Below are 27813 nucleotides of genomic sequence, written 5' to 3'. Positions count from 1 at the left end.
CAGCACTAAAGAAGAGTGCAGATTGAGTGCTGACTCATTCCTCTCATGGTTAAACTTTGTACCACCTTAACTTAAAAGCTCACCTCCCAACTTCCTCAGAAAAGAAGTCAAAAGGATTGTGGTATGAATTTACCAGGGTTGTAGGGACTCTAGGGAGAAGACCATCCCAGGTTGTGTCATTGGACAAGGCCAACTCTCCCCTGGAAGAAATTATTCCAGTGTTTGGAAGAAAGGGAAAAAAAAACAAAACACAGACATGACTGAAGGCTTTGCCTCACTTCAGAATATGGTGTATTGTTTGTTAATTCTGATAACATTTTCTAGGTGCATAATGCCATTATAGTTTCTCAGAGCACTCAAGATAGACCATCTGCCCAGCCCTGTTTCGTTTGGGAATACATTGGCACTTAATAATGTTGAGAAAATCTTTCTTGGCTCCCTTCTAGCTAAAAAAGGGGGGAAAAATCCCACCAGCCTACACAAAACTTATTTAAGGAGATACCAATTCATCAAGATATTTCTAGGACCTACCCAGAAAATGTAACCTTAGGATGCCTTCAGAATCCATGGAAATCTAAATGAGAAGAATGATTCAGAGTAACATGGATTGGTTACATGATCATCCTCCAACCCTTAGCTCCCCACGTTTTTTTTCTGGAGTTGGCAAGAGTTTGTCTTTCTTTACCAACAGCTTTCTTCCTCTCTAGACTAGAGACTTGTTAATGTAAAAATCTGAGACCCTGAGGGTTTTTCACATATGAACCTTCTTTCAAATTAAGTATTCCATTCTCAACCAACCATGGTAATGAGAAACAGAGAAATTTAAGTCAATAAATGAGGACTTATTGCAAAATAATGTTGACATCTTTCCTACCCAGCCTTTTTTTCAGAGCTGTTTATAACAGAATCATCTTTTTTTGTCTCTTATCATTCATTCAGCAAGTATTTATGGAAAACTTAAGATATATAAATAGTACTGGGTTAGACACCACATAGATACAGACCTATACCACATTTGTCCTATCCTCCAGGAGATCATGATCTAATCAGGGATGTAAGATGTAGACATATAAAATGCTAACTAACAGTGCCATTGTTCAAATCACCAATCTAAAAGGCACCACAAAACAGTATAGCTAAGTTTCATATGAGAGTTATAATTAAATAGATAGTAGTAATAACAACAACTAGCATTTACATGGACCCTTGAAGTTAGCATAGCATAAATGTTATCTCCTTTTTTTAAACCTTTTACATTTTTTTCAATTACATGTAGAAACACGTTTTGACAATTGTTGTCTGACATTTTGCTATTCAGATTCCCTCCCTCTTCCTTCCCCAAGGCAGTAAATAATCTAATATAGATTATACTAGGGCTATCATGCAATACATATTTTCACATTCCTCATACTGTGAAGGAAGACACATAATAATATTGCATATACAAGAAAAAACTCACAAATATATCTTTTGATTCTCATAACAACTCTATAAGATGGGTGCCATTATTATTTCCATTTTACAAATGAGGAAAATGGAAGAAGGAAGAGGAAAATGAAGAAGCAGAGATTAAATGGCTTGCTCAGGGTCATACAAGAAGAAAGTGTCTGAGACAGGATTTTAACTCAGTTCTTCCCGACACCAAAGCCATGATTCTATTCTACCTAAATACCTCTTAGTAAACCTTAGAGGTTAAGAGAAAAGAAAAGTTTCAGTCAGAGAAGCTAACAAGGAGCAATTAGAGAGCTTAGAATTAGAAGGAACCTTAGAGATCTTCCACTTAACTTGAGCTGGAATCCTTTCCATGTTCCTCCTGATAAATGATGACTCAATCTCTGCTTGAAGTCTCTACAGTGATAGTGTCAAGAAGACTCTACAGTGATAAAGAGCCCATGGCATCTGGTAGCACACCATTTCACTTATGGGTGGCTTTAATTGTTTATTGGGGGAGAAGGGGCAGCTATAATTGTTAATAAGTTTTTTCTTAACTCTAAGATTGTACATTTTTTATTCACTCTTCCTAATTTTGCCCTCTGAGGCCAACTAAATTAAAATTAATTGCTCTTCTTACAGGTAGACTTTTAGATACCTGAAGATGATTTTCATTTTCTCCTAAAGTTTTCCCTAGATGAAGTGGAGCTTCAGTAGGACCTTAATGTAGATGGGACAGTATTCACTGGGGAGCAAGTCAGAGCAAAGGAATCTTCAGAGGCAGAGATACAGGGATTTTGGGCATGGAAGGAATGCAATTTTGTCAGGAGTAAAGTTTATGGAGAGAATGTTAGGAGATAAATTGAAACAGTTGGTTATATTCATACTGTGAGGTGCTTTGAATGACAGACTGATGAGTTTTGACTATCCTCCAAGAAATTGGGAGCTCCTGAATATTTTAAATAAGGGAGTGACATGATAGAAGTTCTTTTAGGAGAGACCAAATATGAGACTACTTCAGTAATTAAGGTGTGTGCTGATGAACACCTAGTGTAGGATAGTTAGGTCATGGGAATGGAAAGAAAGGAGCAAGAATGAAATACACTATACAGGAAGAAGGGCATAGTGACTACTTGTTGAGGGAAAGAGAGCACTCAAAGATGGCAAGTTTTGATTTTAGGTTACTGGCATTAAAATGATCCTTTTGATAGAAATGGGTATCAAGAGAAGGATCCAGCTTGAGATAGATGAGTTTAGCTTTAGATAATAACTTGAAGGTGATGACCAGTAATTCAAGGGGGGATGTCTCATAGGTAGACAGAGAAATATGAGGGAAAATGAGAGCCATAGCCTATGGGAGGCAGTGACTCTAAAAAGAGAAGAAGAAAAGAACATGGAGAATCTGCCACCAAATAGTCTATAAATGACCATAAACTGAGGTGCAGTACTCCATGTTGCCCTGCTATCCAGCACATATTAAGTCTGTGCTAATTTCTGGACAAATTACTGAGACCTTTTTCCCTTTCTCCATGGCTTCACAGAAGATTTTAGTTTTAGTCAGGAAAAGATTGAGGTAAGCAAGATCAGGGGAGAGATTCAGAAGCAGTTTTCAGTCGGGGGAAGGGGGGATGAGCTTTTCACAAACCAGATGCAAAACTTTATTCCTAAAACATTTTCTTCCTCATCAAAAAAAATCTGTATCAAAACCAACTACTTTTGTTGTTTAGTCATGTCAAACCAACTACATCCTAGTCTAAATGTAAATGCCATTCCCCTTTCCTTGAGTCCTACTCCCACCTTATTTCCTGACTTCATTTTACCTCAATCTACATCAGTTCCATTTACATAATACCTCTTGATTTTATTGTCCACATTTCCATGTGGGTCTTCCACATTTCTCCTGGGTCAGGTGGGCTTATGCTTTTTTTTTTTAACCCTTACTTTCTGTCTTAGTAATGATTCTTAAGACAGAAAGGCAAGGACTAACCAAATGGGGTTATAAGTGACTTACCCAGAATCACAGCTCGGAAGTATCTGAGGCCAGATTTGAACTCAGGTTCTCCCAAATCCAATCTTGGTACTCCATCCACTGAGCACTTAGCTGCCCCTCTACATTACCAGTTGACTTCATTGTCCTCATTTCCATGTGGTCTAATAAATTTCTTCCTTATCAGTTGGGTTTACAATTCACGAGACTTTTCTTGACTGCATTTATAAGAATACTGGCTACAGAGTGAAAGGATCTGTATTCAATTCCTACCTCAGATACTTGACCATCTGGGTAACTTAGCCTGTATGGGCCACAGTTCCCCCCCTCCCCCATAATGAGAATGCTTGGGCTACATCACCTCCAAAATCTCTCTTAGCTCTAGATCTATGATCCTGTATATCTTCTTGCAAGTAGGAATTGCTTTTTGCATTGTATTTGTATCCCCAGCACCTAGACCAGAGCCTGGAATGTAGAAAGTATTTATTGAATACTTATCAATGGATAATAATTCTAAAAATTATACAACTGATGTAATTTCCAACAGTGCATTACTTTAAGTATCCAGGCCTCATATCTATCTTGCATGTGGATAGCTAAACTGTTTACTCTTACCTTAAAGAAATGACCAGAGAGATTAAAATGAAGTTCTACAGAAAGATGATGCCATTCATATTCTTTCCCAATAAAATAACTAAGTTTGCACCTCTGAAGGGGAAGGAATGAAAGCCTGGGGTCTTGAGTTAGAATTTGCTGCTCAAGAGTTTAAGTGACTTAGGGTAATGTCTGGTGATTAAGTCTGCATCATTTGGCCACGTGTACTTCAAGGACTAGGGGAGTTTGAACAATAGATTTATTTTTGTCGTGGCTTTTGTGTTTTCAGCCCTGAAGATTGCTGTGGTAGATATCTATCACTCCAGGTTAAAGGAGAGGCAGAGGCGGAAAAAGTAAGTTTACTCAACCGACTCTTGTCTTCTGACATTGAAATGTTGACTGCATGGGGCATGTCAGAGATGTGTGGCAGATTACTCATTCTGTGACCTTGAGCAAGTCCCCATGCCTTAATTTTTCTATCTGTCAAAAAAGGAATGATAATGCTTCTTCCATTTTCACTCCCTCCTTACCTCACAGGAATTTATGATGACAAATGAGATGATGCAGATATGCATTTTTGATCTCCCAGGAAGAAAAGTATGAGCTAGATTCAAGGGATTTTTGGCTTGCTAGGGTTATTGTTGTTTTTGAATGCTCTCATTTACGACCAATCACTCATATAAGAATCTTTTATTCAAAAGAATTTCAGACACTGGATAATTTCTAGGCAGATTTCTGGGTATATCCCAGAATAATGGGTTGTGTTCTATTAAAATCAAAATATAATCTTGGGTATTAAGGTTATTAGAGTCCAGTTTGGTCACAGAGACAAGCAGTGTAGTAGAAAGCATACCAGGACTGGAGTTAGAAGACCTTGGTTGGAGTCCTTGTTCTGCCCCCTTGCTAGCTCTGTCTCTGCTGGCAAGTTACTTAATACCTCCCAGCCTCAGCCTTCTTATCTATGAAATGGAGAAATACTTGTCCTAGCTAGAAGGCAGAGATGATTTGGTTTTTAAGTCTTGTTTCCTAGTGCCTACCACACAAAATATGTTTCATAAATATTGCTTATTGATTGATGCTTTTTTGCCAACTGAGATCTTAGACTCATTTGTTTTCTCTGGTCCCTAGTTTCTGTACCTCTGTACAATGATGGATTTAGGTTAGATGCCTCTAATTTGTAAAGGGTGTATGTATGTCTGTCTGTAAGGAAGAACTTTATTAGGGAGAGAGTGACTACAAGAGAGAGATTCTGGTGGTCCCATGGCATTAACAAGGTATTTACTAGAATTGGAACACAGGAAATAACAATGAAGGAACAAGGCACCAGTGCAGGAGTCCCTGAGCCTGAGTTGTCCTCCCCTTTAGGAACTTGTATGAGAAGTGTAGGTCTCATCCGCCCTGTGCCCTTGGTGGGAATGCAAGGCTCTCTGTGCTAGAAAGCTCTAAAATAAACAGCTACTCATTGTTCCTGAGAATACAAGCTTTTGTTCTGTCTGAAACACAATTGGGGACAAAGAGTAATAGAGACTCAGGATTAGAGCTGAGATTCAGATGTTGGTATTATCCTCATTTAACACTGACATTAATTAACCTCTGATGGTTCACTCACAGACTGAGTGCCTTATAGTCCTGCTCCCTCCATTAAACAGGAATTATACAGTAATATACATTCTGGCTTTCTCCTCTACATTCTCACAAATTGTCCCATATAACTAGATCTTAAGAACATAAATTTAGAGTAGAAGAGATAAGATTATTTGGTCCCATCCATTTACTTGACAGAGAAGGAGACCAAAGCCCAAAGACTTTTTCCAAGGTCAAACTAAAGCACTAAGTATGAGTTCAGATTTGAACCCAGGTCTTGTGGTTCCAGATCCAGTGCCCTTTCCATGATACCAGGATTTCCTGAATAAATGTACTTTTTCCTCATCCCCACCTGTTGAAATCATTCAAAGCCTATTAATATACTTCCTGCCTACTCCCTGAATCTCAACTTAGATTAATTCATCTTGGTCTCTCCTTTGCTCCATAATGTTCTATCTTGTTTATGTGTGTGCCATAGAGAGGCAACTAGGTGGTATAGTGAAGATGGCACCAGGCTTAAAATCATAAAGACTCTTCTTCCTGCATTCAAATTTAGCCTCACACACTTAGATATGTGACCCTGGGCAAGCCATTTAACCCTGTTTGCTTCAGTTTCTTTACCTATAAAATGAGCTGAAGAAGGAAATGGCAAACCACTCCAGTATTTTTGTCAAGAAAACCTTAAATTGGGTCATGAAGAGTCAGACACAACTGAAATGACACCACAACAATGGATATGCCATGCCTTCTTAGTAGAATGTAAGCTCCTTGAGAACAAGAATTGGGTCATAGTTTATCTTTGCATACACAGTGCCTTGCTGTATAGCAGGAAGGAAATAATGTTTATTGAATTGAATTTGAACTGTTAATCATATTCTTTTCATGGTTAATCTGGTATAGCCTCAGTGAATTAGGTGATTTTCCCCAGCTGTCTCTTAGCATGGTATTCCTGACCTGCCTGTTTCCTTGTAAACACAGGCACATATCCTTTATCATATGAAGTACATTTGTAGATTGATTCATTCATTTGACAGAAATTTATTGAGCAACTACTCCATGTGAGGACAGGAAAAAAGTATATGATACAACAAACATTTATTAAATGTTTTATGTAGAACATTGTCTTGAAATTAGAGAAGATTCAGAATTAAGATCCTGTTCTTGCCCTCAGGGAGATGACAGTCTAGTAGAGAAGGTAAGGCATGTCCACAAATGACTAGAATACACAATAGAATAAGTTCAGTTGAAAAGGTACAAAGCCTTATGAGAGTTCAGGGAAGAGAGATCATTTGTAGATTTGGGAAGTGGGGCAGGAATCGAGGAAGACTTCATAGAGGAAGTGACATTTTTGCTAGGTCTTGAAAGGTGAGTCAGATTTCATCATATAGGATGAGGAGAAGTATTCTAGGAGTATGGAGGCAGGCCAGGGTAAAAAATGTTCTTGAAGGGGCAGTGAGATAGCACAGTGGAAAGAGTACCAGGCCTAGAGTCAGGAGGACCTCAGTTCAAATTTGACCTCAGATACTTGCCCAGCCTTTGGCAGTCTTCTATTTTAGAATTGATACTAAGACAGAAAGCAAAAGTTTAAAAATATCTATCTGTGGAGCAGTTGAGTTTCATAGAGGTTTAAGATTCTAGATTTTGTTCCCAATTCAGTGGCCAAGAGAATCTTGCAAGAGAGTAGCTTCACTTTTTTGGGTCTCAGTTTACCAGTTTATTCTTTACTTCCCTGATTTGACTCTTTAACCTGTGTATAGAAAGCATTGCTATACATAAGTTATTTCATATTTATTGGATGGATCAGTACTCTCTGTACCAGTGCATATCCCTCACAGCTGCTCTGTGAGTAGTTGGTTTTCAAAGGTGGTGTTGAGTTGGTCTTTGTGATGCTGATCCTCAGACAATAGAAATACAGTCCATAACTAGGTCTTCCATGAAGCTTTTAATCAACCAAACAAATCAATCTGTAAACATTTATTAAATGCCTACTATGTGCCAGGTCTGGTAGGATCTGCCAAAATTCATATTGAATTGGGTGTAGGCTTTGAGAATTCAGAAGTAGGTTCCCTGTGTTCTCCTTACTATGAGGAAGCATCAAACTAGAACTTAGGTGGAGAATTTTTTTTTCTCCTCTTGGTAAGGAAACTATTTCTAACAAGGAAGATCAGCACTTACTTGCTCCTGTTTTTTTGTGTGATGGGTCCCTTGAGCAGTCTGGTGAAGCTTATGGAAAGTCTATATTTCAGTTAGAGGTTAGTTTAAATAAAGATGTAATCTTTTTTTCCTACTTAAGCTCCTGGAATGGTGAATCTGTCCACATGCCCCAAAGAGTTAATATCCTCTGTTTTAGAGAGTTGCCCAAAGTCACTGAGGGTTAATTGACTCAAACCCAAGTGACTAGACCTATTCTTTTTTTTTTAAACCTTCACCTTTTTGTCTTAGAATTGATACTAAGTATCAGTTCCAAAGCAGAAGAGCGGTAAGGCCTAGGCAATTGGGGTTAAGTGACTTGCCAGGGTCACACAGCCAGGAAGTATCTGAGGCCCGATTTGAAACCAGGGCCTCCTATCTCTACAGGCCTGGATCTCTAGTTGAGATTGAGCCATCTAGTTGCACCAACTAGACCAATTTTTTTTTTCTTATGTCAATTAGACCCATTCTTGACTGAGGCCAGCTCTCCATACATTTCCCTTTCTCCTCTTCATGGAAGGTGCACTACATTTGTTGTCATGCATAAATATTGTGAATTTTTTTTCATTCTAGGATTATACGAGATCATGGCTTAATCAATCTTAAAAAATTTCAGTGTAAGTACTATTAATATATTTATTTTAAAATATCTTCTAGAAAGAATGACTAGATTAAAATTAATCATGTACCCTCTCTGGTTTGGGACAAAGCAATTAATTTCTAAATTAAGAGAACACAAATCTGAATACTAATGGAAGAATACTGGATCACTTTCTGAAAGTACATGATGAAATGTTTTGGGGCCACCTACTCAATAATAATAGCTCAAACTTGTTGACCTTTGAGTTATATACATGTTTTATCAAAAGTCAACAAGAGCTGATGCTCTGTCTTAATTGTATGTTGTGAAACAGAAGGGACTTAACAAAAGGGAATGCTAAACTTTACAACCTTAATATATAACCATCATGGACTCTGACTTGGTGTATCTAGATTTTCAGATTTTTTGAATCAGAAGGGATCTCAATAGCATCTGGTCCAAGTCATTCCCATCCTCCAGATCTCTACTGCAGCACATCCAATAAGTGGTCATCTAGCCTTTTATGAAGACTCCCCTGAGGAGGAACTCAGTATCTCCTAATGCAGCCTATTCCACTTCTAGATTATTCTAATTGTTAGGAGGGTTTTCCTGATATGAAATCGGCATTTTTATTTCTTACAAATTACACATGTTGTTTCTTGTTTTATACTCTGGGGCCAAAGCAGAACAAGTCTAATCTCTCATTCATATAACAGCCTTCCAGGTTCATGAAGATGGCTTTGATGATATTTCTCTTTAGTTTTTTCTTCTCAGAGGCTTAACACTCCCAGTACCTTTAGCCAATCCTCTCGTGGCATGCATTCAAGGCCACAGTATTGTCTTTTAGGGAGATGGGAGCATGTCTGATAGCTAGGACAGATTAAAACTCATTACTATCTTTCTCTAGCAACAAAGCATATAATTTGTTCAGCTAAATAAAATGAAGATGTAATAATAGTCATTGGCTCAGTATTTACACTATCCACTCTTGGGACCTCTTAGGTTGTCATCCAGAAGTAACTTGACCTTCACTTTGAAGGGACCACCTCCCAGGTGAAACTGATTTAATGATTTCCTTTGGGCCCAGGATAGTCAACCAGCATTTATTAAGCACCTACTATGTGCCAGGAACAATGCAAAGTGCTGAAGATACAATGAAATGCAAAAACATAGTCCCTGTCCACAGAGAGCTCACAGTTCAATGGGGAAGACATCATTCAAGCAGCTACATACAAACAATATATATCTATATTCTCTCTCTCCATGTATGTGTGCGCATGTATTTACATATATTTTATGTATATATAGTATAGATGATAAATTGGAAATAATCCAGAGAGGGAAGGCATTGGCATCAAGGGGGAATTGGAAAAGGCTTCTTACAGATGGTGGAATTTTAGCTGAAAACTTGAAGGAAGCTGGGGAAGTTAGACTTACCCAGCATATTGCAGGGTTTGCCAACTGAGCATATAAATCAGCTGTGTTTTGACCTTTACTCACCATAGAGATTGCTTGGTCATCTCTGTTTTGATTATCATTGAATGGGAAAATATCGCTCCAACTCTATTACTTCATTAGCAACAGCTTTATGCAATAAGTACATGGGAGTTTTGTTGCTGCTAAAAGCCAGGATGTGAAGGACTCAGCTGCCAGGATACTGGGTACATAAGCTGACACATTTTTAGAGAAAGTCAGCTTTTAAGTTGCCATATACAGTCAGCCTCCTTGGACAAAATCCAAAACAGACTGATCTTATGCCAAAAATACTCTCTCATACAGTAAATTAATAAGTTCTCCCTCTAGTTTTAGAGGATTCTTCATTGTTAGCTGCTGGGCATTCCATTGGTCCATGGAGTTTTAACAGGAATCGAATGTCTTCTACTGGAGATTGATTAATTTAAAGGGGATATCCTCAATCTCAGAAAAAACCAGAGGATTCTTCCCAAATTCATGATGTTTATTTCAGCAGTTGGGAAAACAAGTGACTGCAGGAGTGCCTAGAGAATAGGGTCAGGTCTACCTGCTTCAATTTGCCCTTTCTTTCCCTCCTGACCCCCCTCCCCCACCCCACCCCTCTTCCCTACTGCTGCAGATATTTGGTGGAAAGACGTGACTGTTGAGGCTATTGGCTTTGACTACTTTGGATGGGACTTATCTGGTCAGCAGCAAAATGTCACTCTTAATAGTTGTAGTTTCCAAATTTCCCAGATTTATTTGGGGTTCAAAATACCCTATGTACATAGTGAAGAACTGTGCCCCTTACCTGGGGGCAAGTGGAGAAGGATAACTTAACATCAGGGGTGTATGTGTCAGAGATAAGACAACAGATTTAACTTGGCTGTTGAATTTTCTGGAGAAGTAAACAAAGCTATGTATCTGGGTGGGTCCAGTGCAACATATAACATCAGAAAGTATGACTCAAGATGCTAGGTGTTGCCCCTCAATTGTGTCTCCCGTTAGCTTTTGCAGATGCCCCTGACAAGGTAAGACAAGGTATGTGCAATTCCACGGGTGCTCCCTGGAGATTTTCTTGTGTGATAACATCACTGGGTGGTAATTATGCTGGCTATTCACATTATAATTAATATTTTGCTTTCATAGCTTTTCCTGTTTGTTTCCTGGTCATGGGTGAATATGTCACATGCAGTTTGAAACTATCCCTTCCCTCAAATGAGATAATATTTGTAAAGTGTTTAGCAAAGTCCCTGGCATTTAGGAGGTGATTAATAAATGATTTTTCCCATTCCTCCCCTTTCCTCTTAGGAAACAGAGATGATCTAGGAATCCCTTGCCTTCCATTGTGGTATCAATGGTCATGTCTTGTTATTTCTTGTAGTGATGGAGCGGCATTATCCCAAAGAGGTCCAAGATCTTTATGAGACAATGAGACGGTTCGCAAGGATTGTGGGACCAGTTGAGCATGACAAATTCATTGAAAGCTATGCATGTAGGGAAGCAATGAAATTCAGTGTGTGTGTGTCTGTGTGTGTCTGTGTGTATATGTGTCTACATGCACATACAAAGAAAAGGGGTGCTCTAGGTTGAGTTGTTAACATAAATTTTTGTTTAATAGATAGCTTTCTGTCTTGTCTCTTCTATTATGACCCTGGGGATAAGTTTATGGCTCTGTGGGTGGAAGAAGAGTGGGTAGGGGGCAGCTGGGTAGCTCAGTGGATTGAGAACCAGGCCTAGAGATGGGAGGTCCTAGGTTCAAATCTGGCCTCAGACACTTCCTAGCTATGTGATCCTGGGCAAGTCACTTGATCCCCATTGCCTAGCCCTTACCACTCTTCTGCCTTGGAGCCAATACACAGTATTGACTCCAAGAAGGAAGGTAAGGGTTTAAAAAAAAAAAAGAGTGGGTAACAAGAACTTTTTTTCTAAGTGATTTCTTTGGGGATGCACAAGGTGTTTTAGTGGCACTGGAATTTAGTGAATCCTACAGGTGGCATGACCAGTATTCTCTTCCCTTAATTTGAAGTTTCTGAAAGAACAGCTTCCCTCACTTGATTTCCACCACTGAATAAAGCCCCAGGTAACCTAGGAAGTAAGATGAAGTTTTTAAACCAGCACATTGTGTAGCCTCAGCTATGGCCTTTGTATATATGGCTACTGTGCTTCCTAGAATTACCAAGGAGAGCATTTTGGGAAGGCATCTTACTAACATTTTTATCCAGTGTTTCATCCCTCAAGTATTTGCATGAGAATTGTGTGAGTCTGTCTGAGCCAACTCTATGGCCCTGTTTGGCTGTCTGTCCACATGCAGTTTGTCCTGATGAGTGATCCTTCATTTCCTGCCCCAGCTTGTACTGAACTCTATTCATGTATCACCCTAAGGAGCTGGGCCCTCCCAACTGACAGAGCCATTCCTTTGTCAGAACCCAGTTTCTAAAACTCTTCCAAGCTCATAGTGCCCCATTGCTTAACATCCCAGCCTGTGCTACCTGATCTGTCTGTTCAGAGCAGACAGAAACCTTGTGTTTGTGGAAAACAAACTGCTCTTTTGTCCCTTTATGAGAAAAGCTGCAAAGAAATACTATCTGAGGCCTTTGTACTTTCCCTGCAGAAGGGACACATCAGCTAATCTCTAAGATAGACCTCATAGGTAAAAGAATTTGGTTGCCAGGGCCTAAAGTTTTCACAGAAGTGATTTATTTTATTTTATTTTTTAAGTTTTACAGAAGAGTTAATTGAAGCCAATTAGCTCTCAGGTCCCTGGGAGACAACAGGCCTATAAGAATCTGGGCACAACAAGTAGAAAACATCTGTAATTTTTTTTTTATCAGCTTCTGGTTGAATCTGTCAATAGGGAGAAATTTTTAAATAAGTCTCCCCCCAGATAAAATCTCCCCAATCTGCTCCTGGTGCTATAAGGTAGAATGACTCAAATTGTGGAAATGTTAATCAATTTGTCACTTCTTATCTTTCTGTTGTTTGTCCTTACTCATTATTTTTTTGGGGGGGAGACAGTAGAATTTGAGCTTCGAAGAGAAATCAGGCGGCTTCAGGAATACAGGACGGCAGGGATCACCAATTTTTGTAGTAAGTACACTCAGGTTGACTTCCATGTGCCTCTATCAGAAGGTTTGGTGTTGTTCAGTCTGCTGGGGCAGGTCTACTTTGTTTTTAGTTGGTACAGTTTGAACTCTTTTTCTTAACTTCCTGTGTAGCCTCATGCATTCAGAGGTTCTTAACCTTCATTTGGGTAATGGATTCATTGAGCAGTCTGTTAGACCTAAGGATACCTCCTTACGATACTGTCTTTTGAATACTTAAAGCAAAATACATAAGATTACAAAGTAAACTAATTCTGTTGAAATGTGGTTATTAATTTTTTTTTTCAAAACAAGTTCATGGACTTCAGGCTAATACTTCCTAATGTAGGCCTATACTTGAATAGTCATGTGTGTCTTTCAGAGTGGAAGAAATGTCAAAGAAACAGATCTATAGAGAAAAAGACAGATGAAAGAATGAATCTAGAGCAGGGGTTATTAACCTGGAGGCCGTGAACTTGCTTTTTCAGTATTTTGTTAATTTCTTCAATGAGGCATCTAGTTGGTATGGTAGATAAGAATGCTAGGCCTGGAGTCAGGAAGCCCTGAATTCAAATGCAACCTCACACACTAGCTGTGTGACTTTGGGAAAGTCACTTAATCCTGGTTTGCCTTAATTTCCTTATCTATAAAATGAGCTGGAGACAAATCACAAACCACTCCAGTATCTTTGCCAAGGAAACCCCAAATGGGGTCACGAAGAGTCAGACCTAACTGAAATGATTGAACAGCATTTCACTTTTTCTGGTTTCCTTTTTAATCCCATGCATTTTATTTTATGCATTTAAAAACCTGATTTTAGGAAGGAGTCTTTAGATTCACCAGACTTCCCTTAAAACAGAACATAAACAAAGCCAAGAGCCTTACTAGGTCTATGGCCAGGTTCTCTCTTCAGATCTGAGCCTATACTTGATTTTTTTTTTGTCACTTGATTTTTGATATTGGTTATCAGGTACTAGGTTCCAGCTTATATCTTCTTTGTTGCAGAAATGGAGAATCTTGTCTTTCCCTTTTATCCAAGTTTTCACAAATTTGAGTTAAACTTCAGTTAAGTTTATTTGAAATAGTACAGGATGGGCTGCATTAGGGGAAAAAAAAAACAGACACCTTTAGTCAGATCAGTGGTTCCCTTCCCCATTTCCTCCTTTGTCATCTCTCTAGTAGTTGAAAGCTATCCCCACTCCCCACCTTCCACTCTGTTCTGTTGTAGCCCTGAAAGAATAGGTTCAGCCTTTGGGAAGGAATCTTTCCATATTAGAGGTTCTTGCCCCTCCTAGGTTTAAATAGGGTGAAAGGGAAAACCCTCTGACCAGTTTCAAATAAGCAGTACTTTGGAAAAGTTGTACTTTTCATCCAGTGTCAGAAAAAATGTTAGATTTTTCTCCAGATACTGAAAGCAGTTTTGTAAAAAAATTGACAGCACAACCAGTGACTGGGGCTAGAGAGAAGATCCAGGCAACACTGTTGAGCAGGTATGGGCTTCATGGTCTTGGCCTTTTCTTCAGGTGCCAGAGCCTATGATCACCTCAAGAAGACCCGAGAAGAGGAGCGTCTGAAGCGCACCATGTTGTCGGAGGTCCTTCAGTACATTCAGGACAGCAGTGCCTGCCAACAGTGGCTCCGTCGGCAAGCTGACATGTATGGCTGTAGTCCCTGTGGCTATGGGAAGTCTAGTGTCATAGGATTTAGGGCTCCATAAATGGAGTCATCATGTGATCAAAGACTTAGAACTGGAAGGGATCCTAGAGGCTATTTAGTCTCTAGAACTCTCATTTTATAGAGAAGGAAACTTAAGGGACTTGCCCAGGGGTCAGATAGATAGTTTGGAGTGGTATCATTTGAAACCGTGTCTTTTGACTTCAAATCTAGCTTTTTCTGTTGCCTCCTTTAGAGATCATTCTAACCCTCTCAGGAAGGCATAGGAAGATTCATTGACTTAGCTGAGGTCACACAAATAGTAAATGGAGCCAATTCCCCTGACTCCAGTTCCAGTGGTCTTCCCACTATGCTAATTTTAACTCCTCAACCCCCAGGGCAGCTGCTCTGAGTGCTAATAACTGTGCCCCTCCAGATGGGAGAAGAGAAACCCTTAAGAATTTTCTCAAATTCTAAACAGTCTGGCATCAGAACAGTGATTTATTCTCAATTTGGGGAAATATGACTGACTTCTCTAATCCTGCTTAGTCATTTTGATTTCATTAAAATATATCAGTCCCTCCCATCCAATTGAAGTCTTAGGACTTTAGGAGGATCATGTCCCTGGTCTTCACTTTCCCAAAGGTGATCTCAGAGTGTGTACAATCTCATCTAATTCAGTTCAATATTTCTGCCAAGAGAGTTTTCCTGCTTAGTGGCTAAACTCAGTCTTGTGCCCCCTGAGAAATAGTGGACTCTGTTTCATTGGGTTTAAAGGACCTCCAGAGGCCATTTCGTGACAGTTACCTTCTCTTTGTGATATAACATAAGCTCAATGTTTTCTTTTTTATTATAGTGATTCAGGCTTGTGTCCTTCAATTCCAATGGCTTCAAATTCAGGTAATTATGTCCCAGTCCTGAATAACTGGAAAGGAGATTGCCTGTCTGTCGTTAGGGTTACTTTTATATCTTTGAGGGTGAGTGGCAGGAGTAGTATTATCAGCTCAGCCTTTCTTCTAGGCTATGGCCAGAGTCTCTATGTTCCAGTCTGACCCATGTGTCTAAACACTACCTTATATCCTTGATTCTTGTCATCATAAAAGTATAGTTCTCCTCTCTTCCCCTCCCCAAGCTATGCAGAGACTGGAGAAGGAAGACCTCAAGGTGGGGGAGATTTTATTCTTCATTTGTAGTTCATTTACTCATGGTTATTACTACAGATTGTGAGAATTGTCCCACCAAGATAAGTAACAATAATAATTTGGAGACCACTTTATGGGGGACATAAACACTTTCTATACATTATCTTCGTTAATCCTCATGACAGCTCTGGGGAGGTAGAATGAAAATATTATCATTCCCATTCTGCAGACAAGGAAACAGGTTCAAAGAGGTTGTGACGTGCTGAAGGTCATTCACCTATTAAAATACCAGAGCCAGGACTAGAAGCCAGTTCTTCTGACTCCCAAGTCCAGTGCTCTAGCCATTACACCACACTGCCTCTTAATTGTAGGTGATACAGCCTACTTGCCAACCAAGAAGAATGTCCCTTGCCAGAAACCCAAGGGTGATGTAATACTTTGTAAATGTAGTGTGTGTGCATTTCTTGTCTTTTCCCTCTTCAGTATGGGACAGCCTGGAGAGTGAACCCAGCATACTTTATCAATGATGTCTGGTGATTACATCAGATATTAGTTAGGAAGCGGAAAACATGACAGTGCTTTATTTAAAACCTAAATTCTTTTCCCTTTCCCCTTGGGTGCATGGAGTGGAGTAGTAGTTTTTTTAGTCAGCTAAGGCAGACCACTCCATGTACTGCAGAGGGAATCAGGCACTGAGAAGTTCCACCCTAGGACTTATATTGATGACTTTTGTTTCTGATGTTGCCAACATTTCCAAATATGCCCACTTCCCATTAAACCCTCCCTTGAGACAAAGAAAAACAATTAAGAAAAACCAATCAATGCAATCACCACACCTGCTAGCATATGCAACATCATATACCCTTAGTCTCCTTCTGCCTCTCTTCAGATAGGAGAGAAGTATGTTTTATCAGCCATTTTCCTAGACTAAATTGGGTCATTAAATCAACCAGAGTCTGGCTGCTTTTCAGGATTGTCTTTATTTATATTGCTGCAATAGGACTCTCTTTGTTCTGCTTACTTCATTCTGTAACAGTTCTTACAAGTCTTCCCATGATTCTCTGAATTTCTTAGTTTGTTATCCCTGACATTCATATTCACAGACCATGCCTTATTGGGTCATTCCTCTGGCAGTGAGCCACCCACTTTGTTTCTGGTTTTTGCTACCACAAAGGGTACTGCTATAAATATATACATGCATATATACAATATTAATATAATGATGTTAATATATAATATTCATAATATATCAATATATGTTCCACCTTAAGTTTTTCCAGTGTTTTAAAGACTTTTTAAAAGACTGAGAGACTATTGTTATATTCTGACAGTCATTATACATTTGGATCATAGGGCCATATCTCTAGAGCTGGAAAGGACCTTGGAAGTCATCAGATTGCCAGCTCCTTCATTTTACAGATGAGGAAACTGAGGCTCAAGTAGGCTAAGAGACATGCCCCAAATCACAAAGAGATCTTTCCAAGTCTCTCCTAGTCAGGTTAACTGCCCAGGGGTCATTCTACTGTTGGGAGAGAGAAATGTCTTTCTTTTTTTTTTCCCGCTGGCATAATGCTGTTATTTTTCCTCATCTATTTGTTGTGCATGTTCCAGTTTTCCTCCAAAAATTATTTTATGATCTTAGGTTAGTTGTATCTCTTACAAGATTTTATTCAGATTCATTTTCTCCTTTTTCTTTTTTCTTTTTCTAATACAAAAAAGGGAAAGGTGAACACTGTAAGAAGTCACTTAACTAGTCAGATCTGGGCTGCTTATTTGTTAGCAATTGGAAAAAAAGGAAAGCTTAAGCAGAAAAGTTCAGAGACACACATACCCCAGAATTACTGAAAAAGAATGGACTGGCTAATTTGGGCCTGAATCTTGAAGCACTGGTACCCTAAATTTGACCTTAATTTTTAAACTCTCCTTGGTGGCTCCCTGAGGCTTCTAGCAGTCTGCTATGCAGGCTTATGAACGCTTTTCCCCTTCACTCTCTGGATTGCCCTAAGTTCCCTCAAACCTGGTATCCTAGATTTTATCCCTCTTTTGGTTGTCTCTCAGAAATTATTGTCTCTCTTCCTGACCATGTTTGGTCAGGCCCTTTGGCTGGAGAGAAACCCTTGTCCCCTCTGATTACATTATAGAAAGGCCTGTTTTCCAACAGACTGACCTTTGATGATAGTCCCTTTGCCTCAGTTTGGTTCGTCAGCTGCCTAACTATTCAGAGGTTAAACAAACTCCTTATACCCTGCTTCCCCTATCCTCTTCTCTCCTCTGCTCCTGAATGAAAACCCTAGACCTAGATGAAAAGTCTTACTTAGGATAGCATTTTTCCCAGGGACCTGCTGTTCTGATTCCTTGCTCTGGTATGTGAGGTGACCCCAGGCTGTAACCTGTATCATAAGTGTCCCATTGTCTCCTGGGTGGGTCTCTGGGGTAAACAGGGCAGGTCTAGAAAGGGCAGCTCTTCCCTCACATAGTAAACAAGAAAACCCAACAGTCTTCCTTTGATCTAATAGTACTTGGATAATTACCCATTTAGCCCTGTGTTGTTGACCAGGTAGTTGGCAAGTGTTCTGTAGGGGAACCAAAATCTCCTTCAGGCTGACAGCTTAGAGTTGGCATCTTGGAATGACTGCTTCTTGGACTCCCAGCCAAGTTAAGGAGACTGGGCTTCAATACTTTTGGTGGCAACAAAAAACTGGAAACTAAGAAGGTACCCACGAGCTGGGGAATAGCTAAACAAATCATGGTCTATGAATTTAACAGAACTTATTGCATCTTGAGAAATGATAAATGGAAAAAACTTGGAATAAAGTAAGGAGAACCAGGAAAAGAAATTAGTGATTATAGCAACCATGCAGAAGGAAAGAACAGAAACCCAAATCTGATTCTGTTTAATTATACTGACTAGACTTGGTCTAGGAGAAGAGAAGAAGAAGATGTCTAGGGATAGTGATCAAGACCTGACTTGGCACCAGGAAAGTTTGAGTCTTGGCTTTGGCACAAACTGGCTGGGTGACCCTGGGCAAATCACTTACTCTCCCAGTATCCCTGGGTCAGAATAAGTTACCAAGCTGATATAGATCCTGCGTTGGTAAAGGGAACTTGCTCACTGGCAGTTCTGTAAATCAGTGAAATCACAGGTCTCATCCAGGAAAAAAACAAAACTACATTTACCTCCCCTCTTTAGAGAGGTGAGGGACCATGGATGTGGAACACTGTATAGACTGCCCAACTCTGTTGATAGGTTGGTTAGTTTTCCTAAACCTTTTTTCCCTCTCATTTAATATTAACAAGGGATGGCCTGCTAGGCAGGCATGGAGGGGATGGTGCTATTTGGAAATGAAAGTAGTGTAAAAACAAAAGATTTCAATAAATTTGTTTTAAAAATTATATATGGGGTTTTCTAATTCCTTGATATAAGTTGCTGTAGTTAAACAGGTGACCAATCCAGACCTCAAGCATTTAAGTCCTAGAGCTGATTGCTTTGATTTTAGGATAGGGCCTGACAATGTTTAACTGGGATATTAGAGTACGGGGAGTGGAAAAGCATCTTTTCCTCAAGTGGACACTTTTAAGTAGGAGACTGTAGGGGCCTCACCTGGCTGCTCCATTTCCTTATTACCATGTGAGTTTCATGAAGTGTTTGTATGTGTGTTTGGGACTGGGACAGGGGGGTACCCATGAGGGATATAAATGTCTCAGTGCCATCTTTGGTTTTCTGGTTACTCTGCCAGAGGCCTTGTGTATAATACCTTTGTTCTTTGCTGACAAGAGGCCCAAGAGTCTAGGCCCAACGTTTTCTAGACAGGTACCAATATTTTCCTCGCCATTCTGACTATATCATCTTCACCTTTTAAATTCTTTCATTTGCTTCAGAGCTTCATTCAATCATCACATCCCACATAAAGCCATTTATTATCTTTAGCTACTAGTCATCCTTCAAAATCACCCTGTCTGTATTTTGTATGGACTTACGTGTATAGGCTCCATAAGAACAATGAACATTTCATTTTTGTCTGTTTCCCCAGCCCCTAGCACAGTGGCTGGAACTTAGTGGGTCTTTAATAAATGTTTGTTGATTGGTTGGTTAATTTAGAGTTAGAAAGGGCCTTGGATGTCATCTATTTCAACGTCCTCATTTTATAGGCTTTTAGATTTACTCAAAGCTAGTAAATAGCTGAGCCACTTAGGATTTGAACCCATGCCATCTACCTCCAAACTTAGCTTCCTTTTCATTGTACCTGTTGCCCCTAAAAAGTGTTGCATGCACTCCTAAGCAAATTACTGGGAGTGCTAAGTGTCTCTCTCTCTCTTTGACTGTAGGTAGAAGGAGTGCACCTCCCTTGAATCTCACTGGCCTCCCGGGTACCGAAAAACTAAATGAGAAGGAAAAAGAGGTAACAAAAGAATCAGGAACCATAGGATTGAGGCTGATTTCTCACTGAATTAACCTTTCCCAGAAGCCCATTGCAGGGTCTAGGTATAGCAGAGCCCTAACCTGGCCAGGGAGAAGTGGGAAGCAAAGAGCTGTGTCAGGGCATTCTCAGTGTTTCTGAGCAAAGAACACATTTACATGCTTCTGGGACATCTTCACTTTGTCACTTGATATTTATGGGGGTAGAAGAACACTCTTGTGTCCATTTTTTGGATAACGTATGAAGAAAGCACTTTGATTTCAAAAATAAAAACAGAACAGACTTACACTTCTAAATGAACATTGTCTTTTAAAAGAAGCTATCCAGAGGGGCTGTCGACTTATTCTAGGGTGACTTGGTCGCAATTTCTCTCTTTGAAATTTCTTAGATGTAGTAGCTTAGAACCACTTAGAAAAAACAATCTGGGTTATGATCATGCCTTAGCCCTTTTTTGTTTTGTTTTGTTTCAAAATGGTATCACTCACCTTAATCACCACCCATTTATTTACCATTTATTTTATTTAAATCTTTTGACTGTTTCCAAAAGTTATCCACCCTATAAAGCTCTGAAAAATCCATAATTATTTTTTTGTTTGTTTTTCAATATTCCTCTTAAAAATCCCCAGAGGATTTCCCTGGGAGTTAGCCCTTCCCTCACCTGACATCATTTTGGTTCAGTTCAACAAATATTCGATGATAGATGTTAATACACATTTGAGTTGCTAATTCAATTCTACATTGATTAAGTATCTACTATATGCCAGATACTGTGGATACCTTGGACAAAAAAATGAAACATTCTTTGCTCTTCAAGGACTTAAGTTCCACTGGTGTAGTGGTTGGGATTGGGGTGAGGGATGTTCAATCAGTCAATCAAGTGGCATATTTATGGGCCTGGTACTGTGCTAAACATTGGGAATACAATAAAATGATGATATAATCTTTACTTGTAATGAGTTTACATGCTCATGTTCAGAGGATCTAGTATGCTCTTCAAGTTATCAGTCAGCATCAAGCTTTCCAGGCAACTGAGCAACCTTCTACCTTATTCCAGATCAGATTAGAGGGAGTGGTAGGGAGGGGAAATTGGGGAATGAATGAGGGTCTCATAGAATGTTTATATAGCCCCAGCACCTAACACAGTGCCTGGCTTAGTAGGCAATTAGTGCTTGTTTGATTGATATTTGAGGGGTTTGGGTTTTTTTGTTCTGTTTTTTTGCCCCAGTGGCTAATAAAAACCTCGTTTTTGGTAATTGAGGAAAGGGAAGGTTTGGGATAACCCTGGTTTGAGGAACCCAGATCAGATTAACTTCAGTGCAGAAAGGCCAGGGAGTTCAAGTTAAGGAGGTTTAGTGGGCTGGCATAGAACTATGCTGTTCTATTTATTGGAGCTCCTAGTGCTTTCTCTTAGTATTTGTTTATACCCCACCTTTCACCTTCCCACCCCTGTTGATACCCCAAAACACGAGACAGTCAAGCTCTTTTTCTTTTGGTTGAGACTAAAAAATGCATTTTGGCTTCAGAAATCAGAGTATCTTTTTTCTTCCTCCCTGATGCATTTGACCATATTCCCCAAGAGATGAGTATGAGTTGGGCTTGGTCTCTCCTCAGATGTTCAGTATCTGACTCCAGAGGGAGAAGCTGTCCTTTGAAAGAAGATTTGGGTGTACTCTGACAAACCCCAAGGCCTTGAGCCAACTTCTTCCATTGGTTCTTTGAGCTTCCCACCCTGGCTTTCTCTCCCCAGGACACTCTCTTCCCTTAGAGCTTGTTCTAAAAGAGAAGTCACCTGGTGGAATGTGGCCCAGCCAGGCAGTCACTCCTCTGTAAATACCTGTGGCATGAAGTCACTCTCTGTCTTTTTGGTGATACCTGTTGGGTAAAATCAGTAGAGTGACAGGTGCTAATGTTATTAAATTTGCCATGTCTTCCAGCTCTGTCAGATGGTGAGGTTGGTCCCTGGAGCCTATTTAGAATACAAATCGGCTCTAGTGAACGAATGCAACAAGCAGGGCAGCTTGAGACTGGCACAGGCTCGAGCCCTCATCAAGATAGACGTGAACAAGACCCGGAAAATCTATGACTTCCTCATTCGAGAAGGGTACATCACTAAGGCTTGACGCCTAGAGGGCCTGGAACTGGAACTCAGACACTTGGAATGTTGTTGATGGAAGGACAGCCAAGCAAATCAGCAAGTTTTGTTTGGGGACTCGGGCATTTTGTCAGTTTTGTATCAAAGTGTCTCCTTTTTCTCCCCCACCCTGCTTTAGAAGGCTCTCATCGTCATCATCAGTGTTGTGCTACAGACCTGTATGCTAGCCAAGCTGTTATTTAATGTGAGTGGGCATCCATTCCTCATGCCTCTTGGTGACTAAAATGAGAAGCATAGGACCTCTCATCTCAGTGTTGGTCGAAATAGCCCCAAACCATGGGCCCAATGGCCCAGCTCATCTGCCTGGTAGCTGAGACATGGGCTTTTCAAATACCTCCTTTGCCTTTAAATCTTATAGTCAGACAGTAGTATCTTGAACACAAGGAAACGTTTTTAGAAATCATGAGAAAGCTTGGCCTGCCTCTTTAAGTCTATTTTTTTAAGCTGATAACTAGAAGGTCCCCTTGATCCTGGTGAGAGAGGGGCTGCCAGCATCCTTGTATTGTCTTGTCTCCAACTGTTTTCCAGTTGACTGGGTTTAGCTTTGTACTTATTGTAGTCAAGCTAGCTCCCTAATCAGTCTGTGGTAGAGTGTGGCGCCCACCGGATGGAAGCTGTCTCTGTTATTTTTAGAACTAATGGATTAAAATGTTTTGCTATTTAATTTGTGGGTGTGTCAAATGCTGGTGCAATTCAAGAGCTCTGATCTGGGCACTGGCTCTTCCTACCCAACTCTTAACTATCAGTCAGTCAACAAATATTTATTAAGTGCTAATCTCTGGGGGTTACCAAGAAAAGCAGAAATTTGGTTCCAACCTACAAGAGAAGGAATGCTCTGCAAATAGGACCTACTTAGGCTAAGTCTTTGGCTATCCCAGTCAAGTCCCCAGGAACCAAGATGAATGAAAATAATGTTCCTGACTTCTGAGATTTGAACCCTATCTCTCAGTGATAAAAAGTGAGATGTGTGCTCCTCTTTTTTTTTTTTTGAGGGGTACCTAGACCTATGATTTTAACCCTTTGAGAAATTTCCAGTGTAGAAACTCTCTCCACAGATGCAAATCAACAACCTCTCCTTTATTTTCTTAGAAAGTTTTCTGGGGCAGTGAGAAGTTAAGTGACTTGTTCAGAGTCACACAGCTAAGATGCTGAAGACTGGCCAGAAACCCAAGTCTTCCTAACTCCAAGCCCAACACTATCCGTTATTCTAAACTCATACACATATACAAATATAATGGATGAAGAAGGAAGAAACCCAGAGCATATGCAAGTAATTCTGAATAGTGGCAGCTTCAGATATGTCCCTGCTCAGATCTAAGGAGGTTTGACCAAACCTGAAACTGATCTCTCAGTTTGTTTTCCTACGACATAATATATCAAACTCCAAGTTAATTCATGGAACCAGGTTGTCTCTTATACCTTCCATATTCCTTGGAAACATTGCAGTAAGCAGCAAGTTTCTTCAAGCCAAACTCTTTGTTACGAAAATTCAGTCTCCTGTTTACCATCCAGGCTCCCTCTGAAAAACTGTCTTGGACTCCCTGGGAGCTTGGCTAAGACATTTTGACCTCTGATGTATTTACATAAAGTACAAGGGGTTTGTAAACTGAGCAGATGGATCACATTTCCCCTCGGGGTTGAAAGGATGAAAGGAAAACCTCCTAGGATATGAAGGAATTAAAATAGAGAACCTCGGGAAAGATTGAAATAAAGCTAATGGAAGCTTCCAGAGAATCCTAGTGTAGGTAAAGGAGCTTAACTGACCTTGTTACTTTTAATCAACCAAGCATTTATTGAGTGCCTACTGTGTGCCAGGGTCACTGTAAAGCACAGGGGAAAAAAAGGGAGAAGGAAAAAGAAACAAATCCTATTATGAATATTATTTTGAATGTTCTTTCATAGGATCAGAGACTTAGAGCTAGAAGAGACCTCAGCAGCCCAACCTCTTCTTTTTATAGATAAAGAGACTGAAGCCCAGAGAGCTTAAGAGATTTGTCCAAAGTTTACACCGGCAATGAGGTGGAAGATATGGGGTTTGTTCTTGGGTCCTCTGACTCTGGAGCTGGTGCTTTTTCTTCTATCCTAGAGGGAGTCAAGAAAATTAATATCAAATGTAAACACCACTGCCCAGGAGCGAGAGCAGCAAAATATGTGGAGAGAAGATTCATACAGAAAGGGGGTACAAAGAAATAACTTAGAAGTGGGATTTATGTGGCTTGGGATAAAGTTAAGTCTGAAGATAATTTGGAAGTAAGACTCTCTTGGGAAGGTGTTCAGACCCCAGTTCCCAAGACTCAACAAAGGAGACTCGGAGAATTCCTCCAACACAGAGTTCCTAAGATTCCCTCTCTCCAGAGGTCATTCCTTCCATCTTTGTCAATTTGACTTGAGGGCAATAAATCAAGAGATAAGCTTGAAAGATTGGGTAGCTAAAGCAACTATGCAGTACAAGGACACACACACACACACACACACACACACACACACACACACACACACAATCATGGTTTTACAGTCTTCTTATCGGTTTTAGTCATGTCTGACTCTGTAACTCCATTGGGGTTTTCTTGGCCAAGATACTGGAGGGGTTTGCCATTTCTCCAGGGTCCCCATTTTACAGTTGAGGAAACTGAGGTAAACAAAGGTTAAGTCACTTGTCTAGTCACACAGCAAGTAAATCTGAAGCTAGATTTGACAATGACAATTTAAGTCCTCCTGAATCCACACCATTACCCTATCCATTGAGCTACCTAGCTGCCTACACAGTTTTAGGGTGACATTTCAGGTGACCAAAGTTGATTCTCAGCCACTTCTTTATTTGGGAGGTTGAGTAACACTGACAGGATGCTGGTGATTTCAAGGGGAATGTGTTAAGATTAGAGTTAGGAAGGTTGAGGTCTTTGGAGTTTTCCAGAGATGAAGTTTGTGACAATGGGATATTTTATTCTTATCAAATATTCTAATGGCAGGAAATTTCCTTGCTAACGCTGGCCTCCAAGATGCAATCAGTGAACCTTTCCTGCTGTTGAATAAAATACAGTCTGAGGATCTGTATTTATAAAGCCCAGTAGCTCAGTTTCTTTGACTTCTAAGGTTACTTTTTTTGGGGGAAAAGATATTTCCCTCAAAAAATCTCACAGTTATCTTTCTCCACCCTTAGATCCCAATCCTAAACTATTCTTAAAACCATGCTGTTTCCACTCTGGTCATTCTCTTCATCACACCCACAAATCTTTTACTTTGCCCATGGGGCTATGGACTCTGATAGGTGAGCTTTCACTTTCATATTCCTTCCTAGCCATTTCTATATGTACTCATATAGCGCTTGCTTTCTCTCTCTCTCTCTCTCTCTCTCTCTCTCTCTCTCTCTCTCTCTCTCTCTCTCTCTCTCTCACCAATCAACATTTATTGAGCACCCATTATATGCTAGCCATTGTGCTTAGATCTTAGATTAGATCATAAACTCCTTACTGGCAAGGCCACCCTTGCTTGCTTATATTTGTATCCCCATCGTTTGCCTAATAAATGCTTTTTCATCCACCCATTCATCCAAACATGGTGTTCTTGCTACCACCACGACAAAACTGCCTCTGTATAAGATTATTAACTGGTTCTGCAGGACCTTCCTTGTCCTTGGAAAAAAGACATTATTGAAATAGGGCAGATTCCAAGGAACCTTTTGTATCTGTGGGTGTTGGTATGGGTGTTTTCTTCCTGATTTCAAGTGTAATTATAATCCATCCCATCCCATCCAGTCCCATCAGTTTTGGTTAGCGAATGGAGTTGCTGCTGTGCTATTCTATCCACTGCGGAAGGCTCCCTGGAGGAGGTGGATTTTGAGATAACAATGGGAATGAGAGGAGAGGGATGGTTTGGCAGATGGAAGTGGGAAGACGTTTTTGACATAGTGGGTAGAAGATATGGGGGCAGGAGTGGGAGGAAGAGAAGTGTCTAGTGATTTGTTTGGCTGGAACAGAAGGGGCAGCTGGGGTACTTATGAGTAGGAGGGAAGTGGGATAATCTGGAAGCCTTTAAACCAGATTGGGTTTTGTAGCTCTGATGAGGAATCAGTAGGGTTATAAGAAATGAAATGGAATGGCTGAAACAACTAATTAAGGTGAAAAAAGGCTCCTTTGGGGCTGTTTTGGGAAGTGGCAAGGTTCTTGTTTTGGATAAAGTTGAGAACAACCATATTTTGCTAGCTCTGGTGAACAACAGACCTTTTATAAGAGCCACTTAGTTGTTAACCACTTTGTGTATTTAGGAAAAAAAAGCAGCTGCCTGTGTCTTGATAGGGCCATGTTTTATACATTATTTCTTCCCACAATATTGTTATCTAGAGAAAACTCTATCTTTTTATGTTACAGAATCTACCCTGTAAATCTAGGGCTAGCAAGATTCTCCAGAAAACATCTCAGATCCCTTTTCCCCCCACTTGGCCATCTGGTAAACCTATTTCTAGCTCAGGCTGTTCTGGTGTATTTCCCTCTTAATCTCATAGAGTTTGGAGAGGGAGATTCCTTAATCTTCCTCTATAACTCAGTCTGTTTTGGGTTTCTTAATGAAATAAAGTCCTTAAGCTATGTCTAATCTTAATCATTCTTACTTTTCTTGCTTTGGTTCTAAACCTGCTTTGAGTAGAAACAGAACCCCATGTAATAACCCTCCCTTCTAATTAAAGACTTTGGCCAGCATTTGAATCAATTCCTTTCCATTATCCCTTTCCTAGGTCTCATTTCCCATTTGTTTGCTATACTTTCATTTCTCTGGACCCTCCAAATCCTAATTCCCACAACTCTTTAGTAAGAACAGTGAACTTCTTTGTTGATTTAATAAATTACCAGCATACATCGGTAGTTAGCTGGAAAAAGAGGGAGACAGACTTACATATACCCAGAAAATTTAAGAGATATTCTAAGATCATAGAGCTGGAAGGACCTTGGTGAATCATGTAGTATAATATCCCCCCTCCCATTTTAGAGGGAAGAAGCAGACCCAGTAAGGTAAAGAAAATTGTACATATAATGTGAGATGCCGAGCCAGAATTCAAACCCGGAACCTCTGAATCTAGTACTCCTGACAACAAAATACTAATTGTATTTTGCAACACAGCAAAAATGCAGCAGGAGAATGATAAATGGCCTGACAGCATGGGTCAGTGAGAATATAAAATGACTCAAAGTTAATCAGGAAAATTAAAATTTTGGTTAATAATGAAAAAAATGTCTTCCTACCAGATTTGAGAAAGTTTGACATCATTTTTTTTTGTTCCAAAACAGCCTTCTGGAGTGTTTCCAAATCTACACTCAAGTAAATTTCTAAGTGGTATCTTAGTTCTATCCCTAACTAATAGCATTTTAAGTTCTGGACTTTCTCTCAGGAGAGCCAACCCTCCCAGGAGTGAACAGCTCTGGGAAGCAACCACAAGAAACTGCCTTTCCCACAACTTGACCACAAGGGAAGTGGGATAATCTGGAAGCCTAGAAACTAGATTGGATTTTGTAGATCTGATGAAGAAATAGTTGTTAGAAAAAGAAAGGCAGCTAG

General features: G+C 39.9%; 1 protein-coding gene across 4 annotated transcripts in view; it reads left to right on the top strand.

Annotated features, from left to right (window-relative positions):
• Window positions 1–27813, top strand: part of TADA2A (transcriptional adaptor 2A) — a 112695-nt gene that overhangs the window by 43905 nt on the left and 40977 nt on the right. Inside the window, exons 9-17 of one of the 4 annotated variants that reach the window (XM_007481902.2) lie at window positions 4302–4365; window positions 8360–8403; window positions 11203–11313; window positions 12837–12908; window positions 14425–14557; window positions 15411–15454; window positions 16068–16121; window positions 20023–20096; window positions 22049–22930. In XM_007481902.2, the coding sequence (XP_007481964.1) occupies window positions 4302–4365; window positions 8360–8403; window positions 11203–11313; window positions 12837–12908; window positions 14425–14557; window positions 15411–15454; window positions 16068–16121; window positions 20023–20096; window positions 22049–22234 (782 nt within the window). In that variant the 3' untranslated portion in view covers window positions 22235–22930. Of the gene's footprint in view, window positions 1–4301; window positions 4366–8359; window positions 8404–11202; window positions 11314–12836; window positions 12909–14424; window positions 14558–15410; window positions 15455–16067; window positions 16122–20022; window positions 20097–22048; window positions 22931–27813 lie in introns of those variants that run through there. The other 3 variants (XM_056816435.1, XM_007481903.2, XM_056816436.1) reach the window with 3 other exon arrangements.

This window comes from Monodelphis domestica, chromosome 2 (genome assembly GCF_027887165.1).
Source record: "Monodelphis domestica isolate mMonDom1 chromosome 2, mMonDom1.pri, whole genome shotgun sequence".
NCBI classification, from domain to species: domain Eukaryota; kingdom Metazoa; phylum Chordata; class Mammalia; order Didelphimorphia; family Didelphidae; genus Monodelphis; species Monodelphis domestica.
Note: the sequence above shows the minus strand (reverse complement) of the source record. Positions and strands in the feature narration are given on the sequence as shown.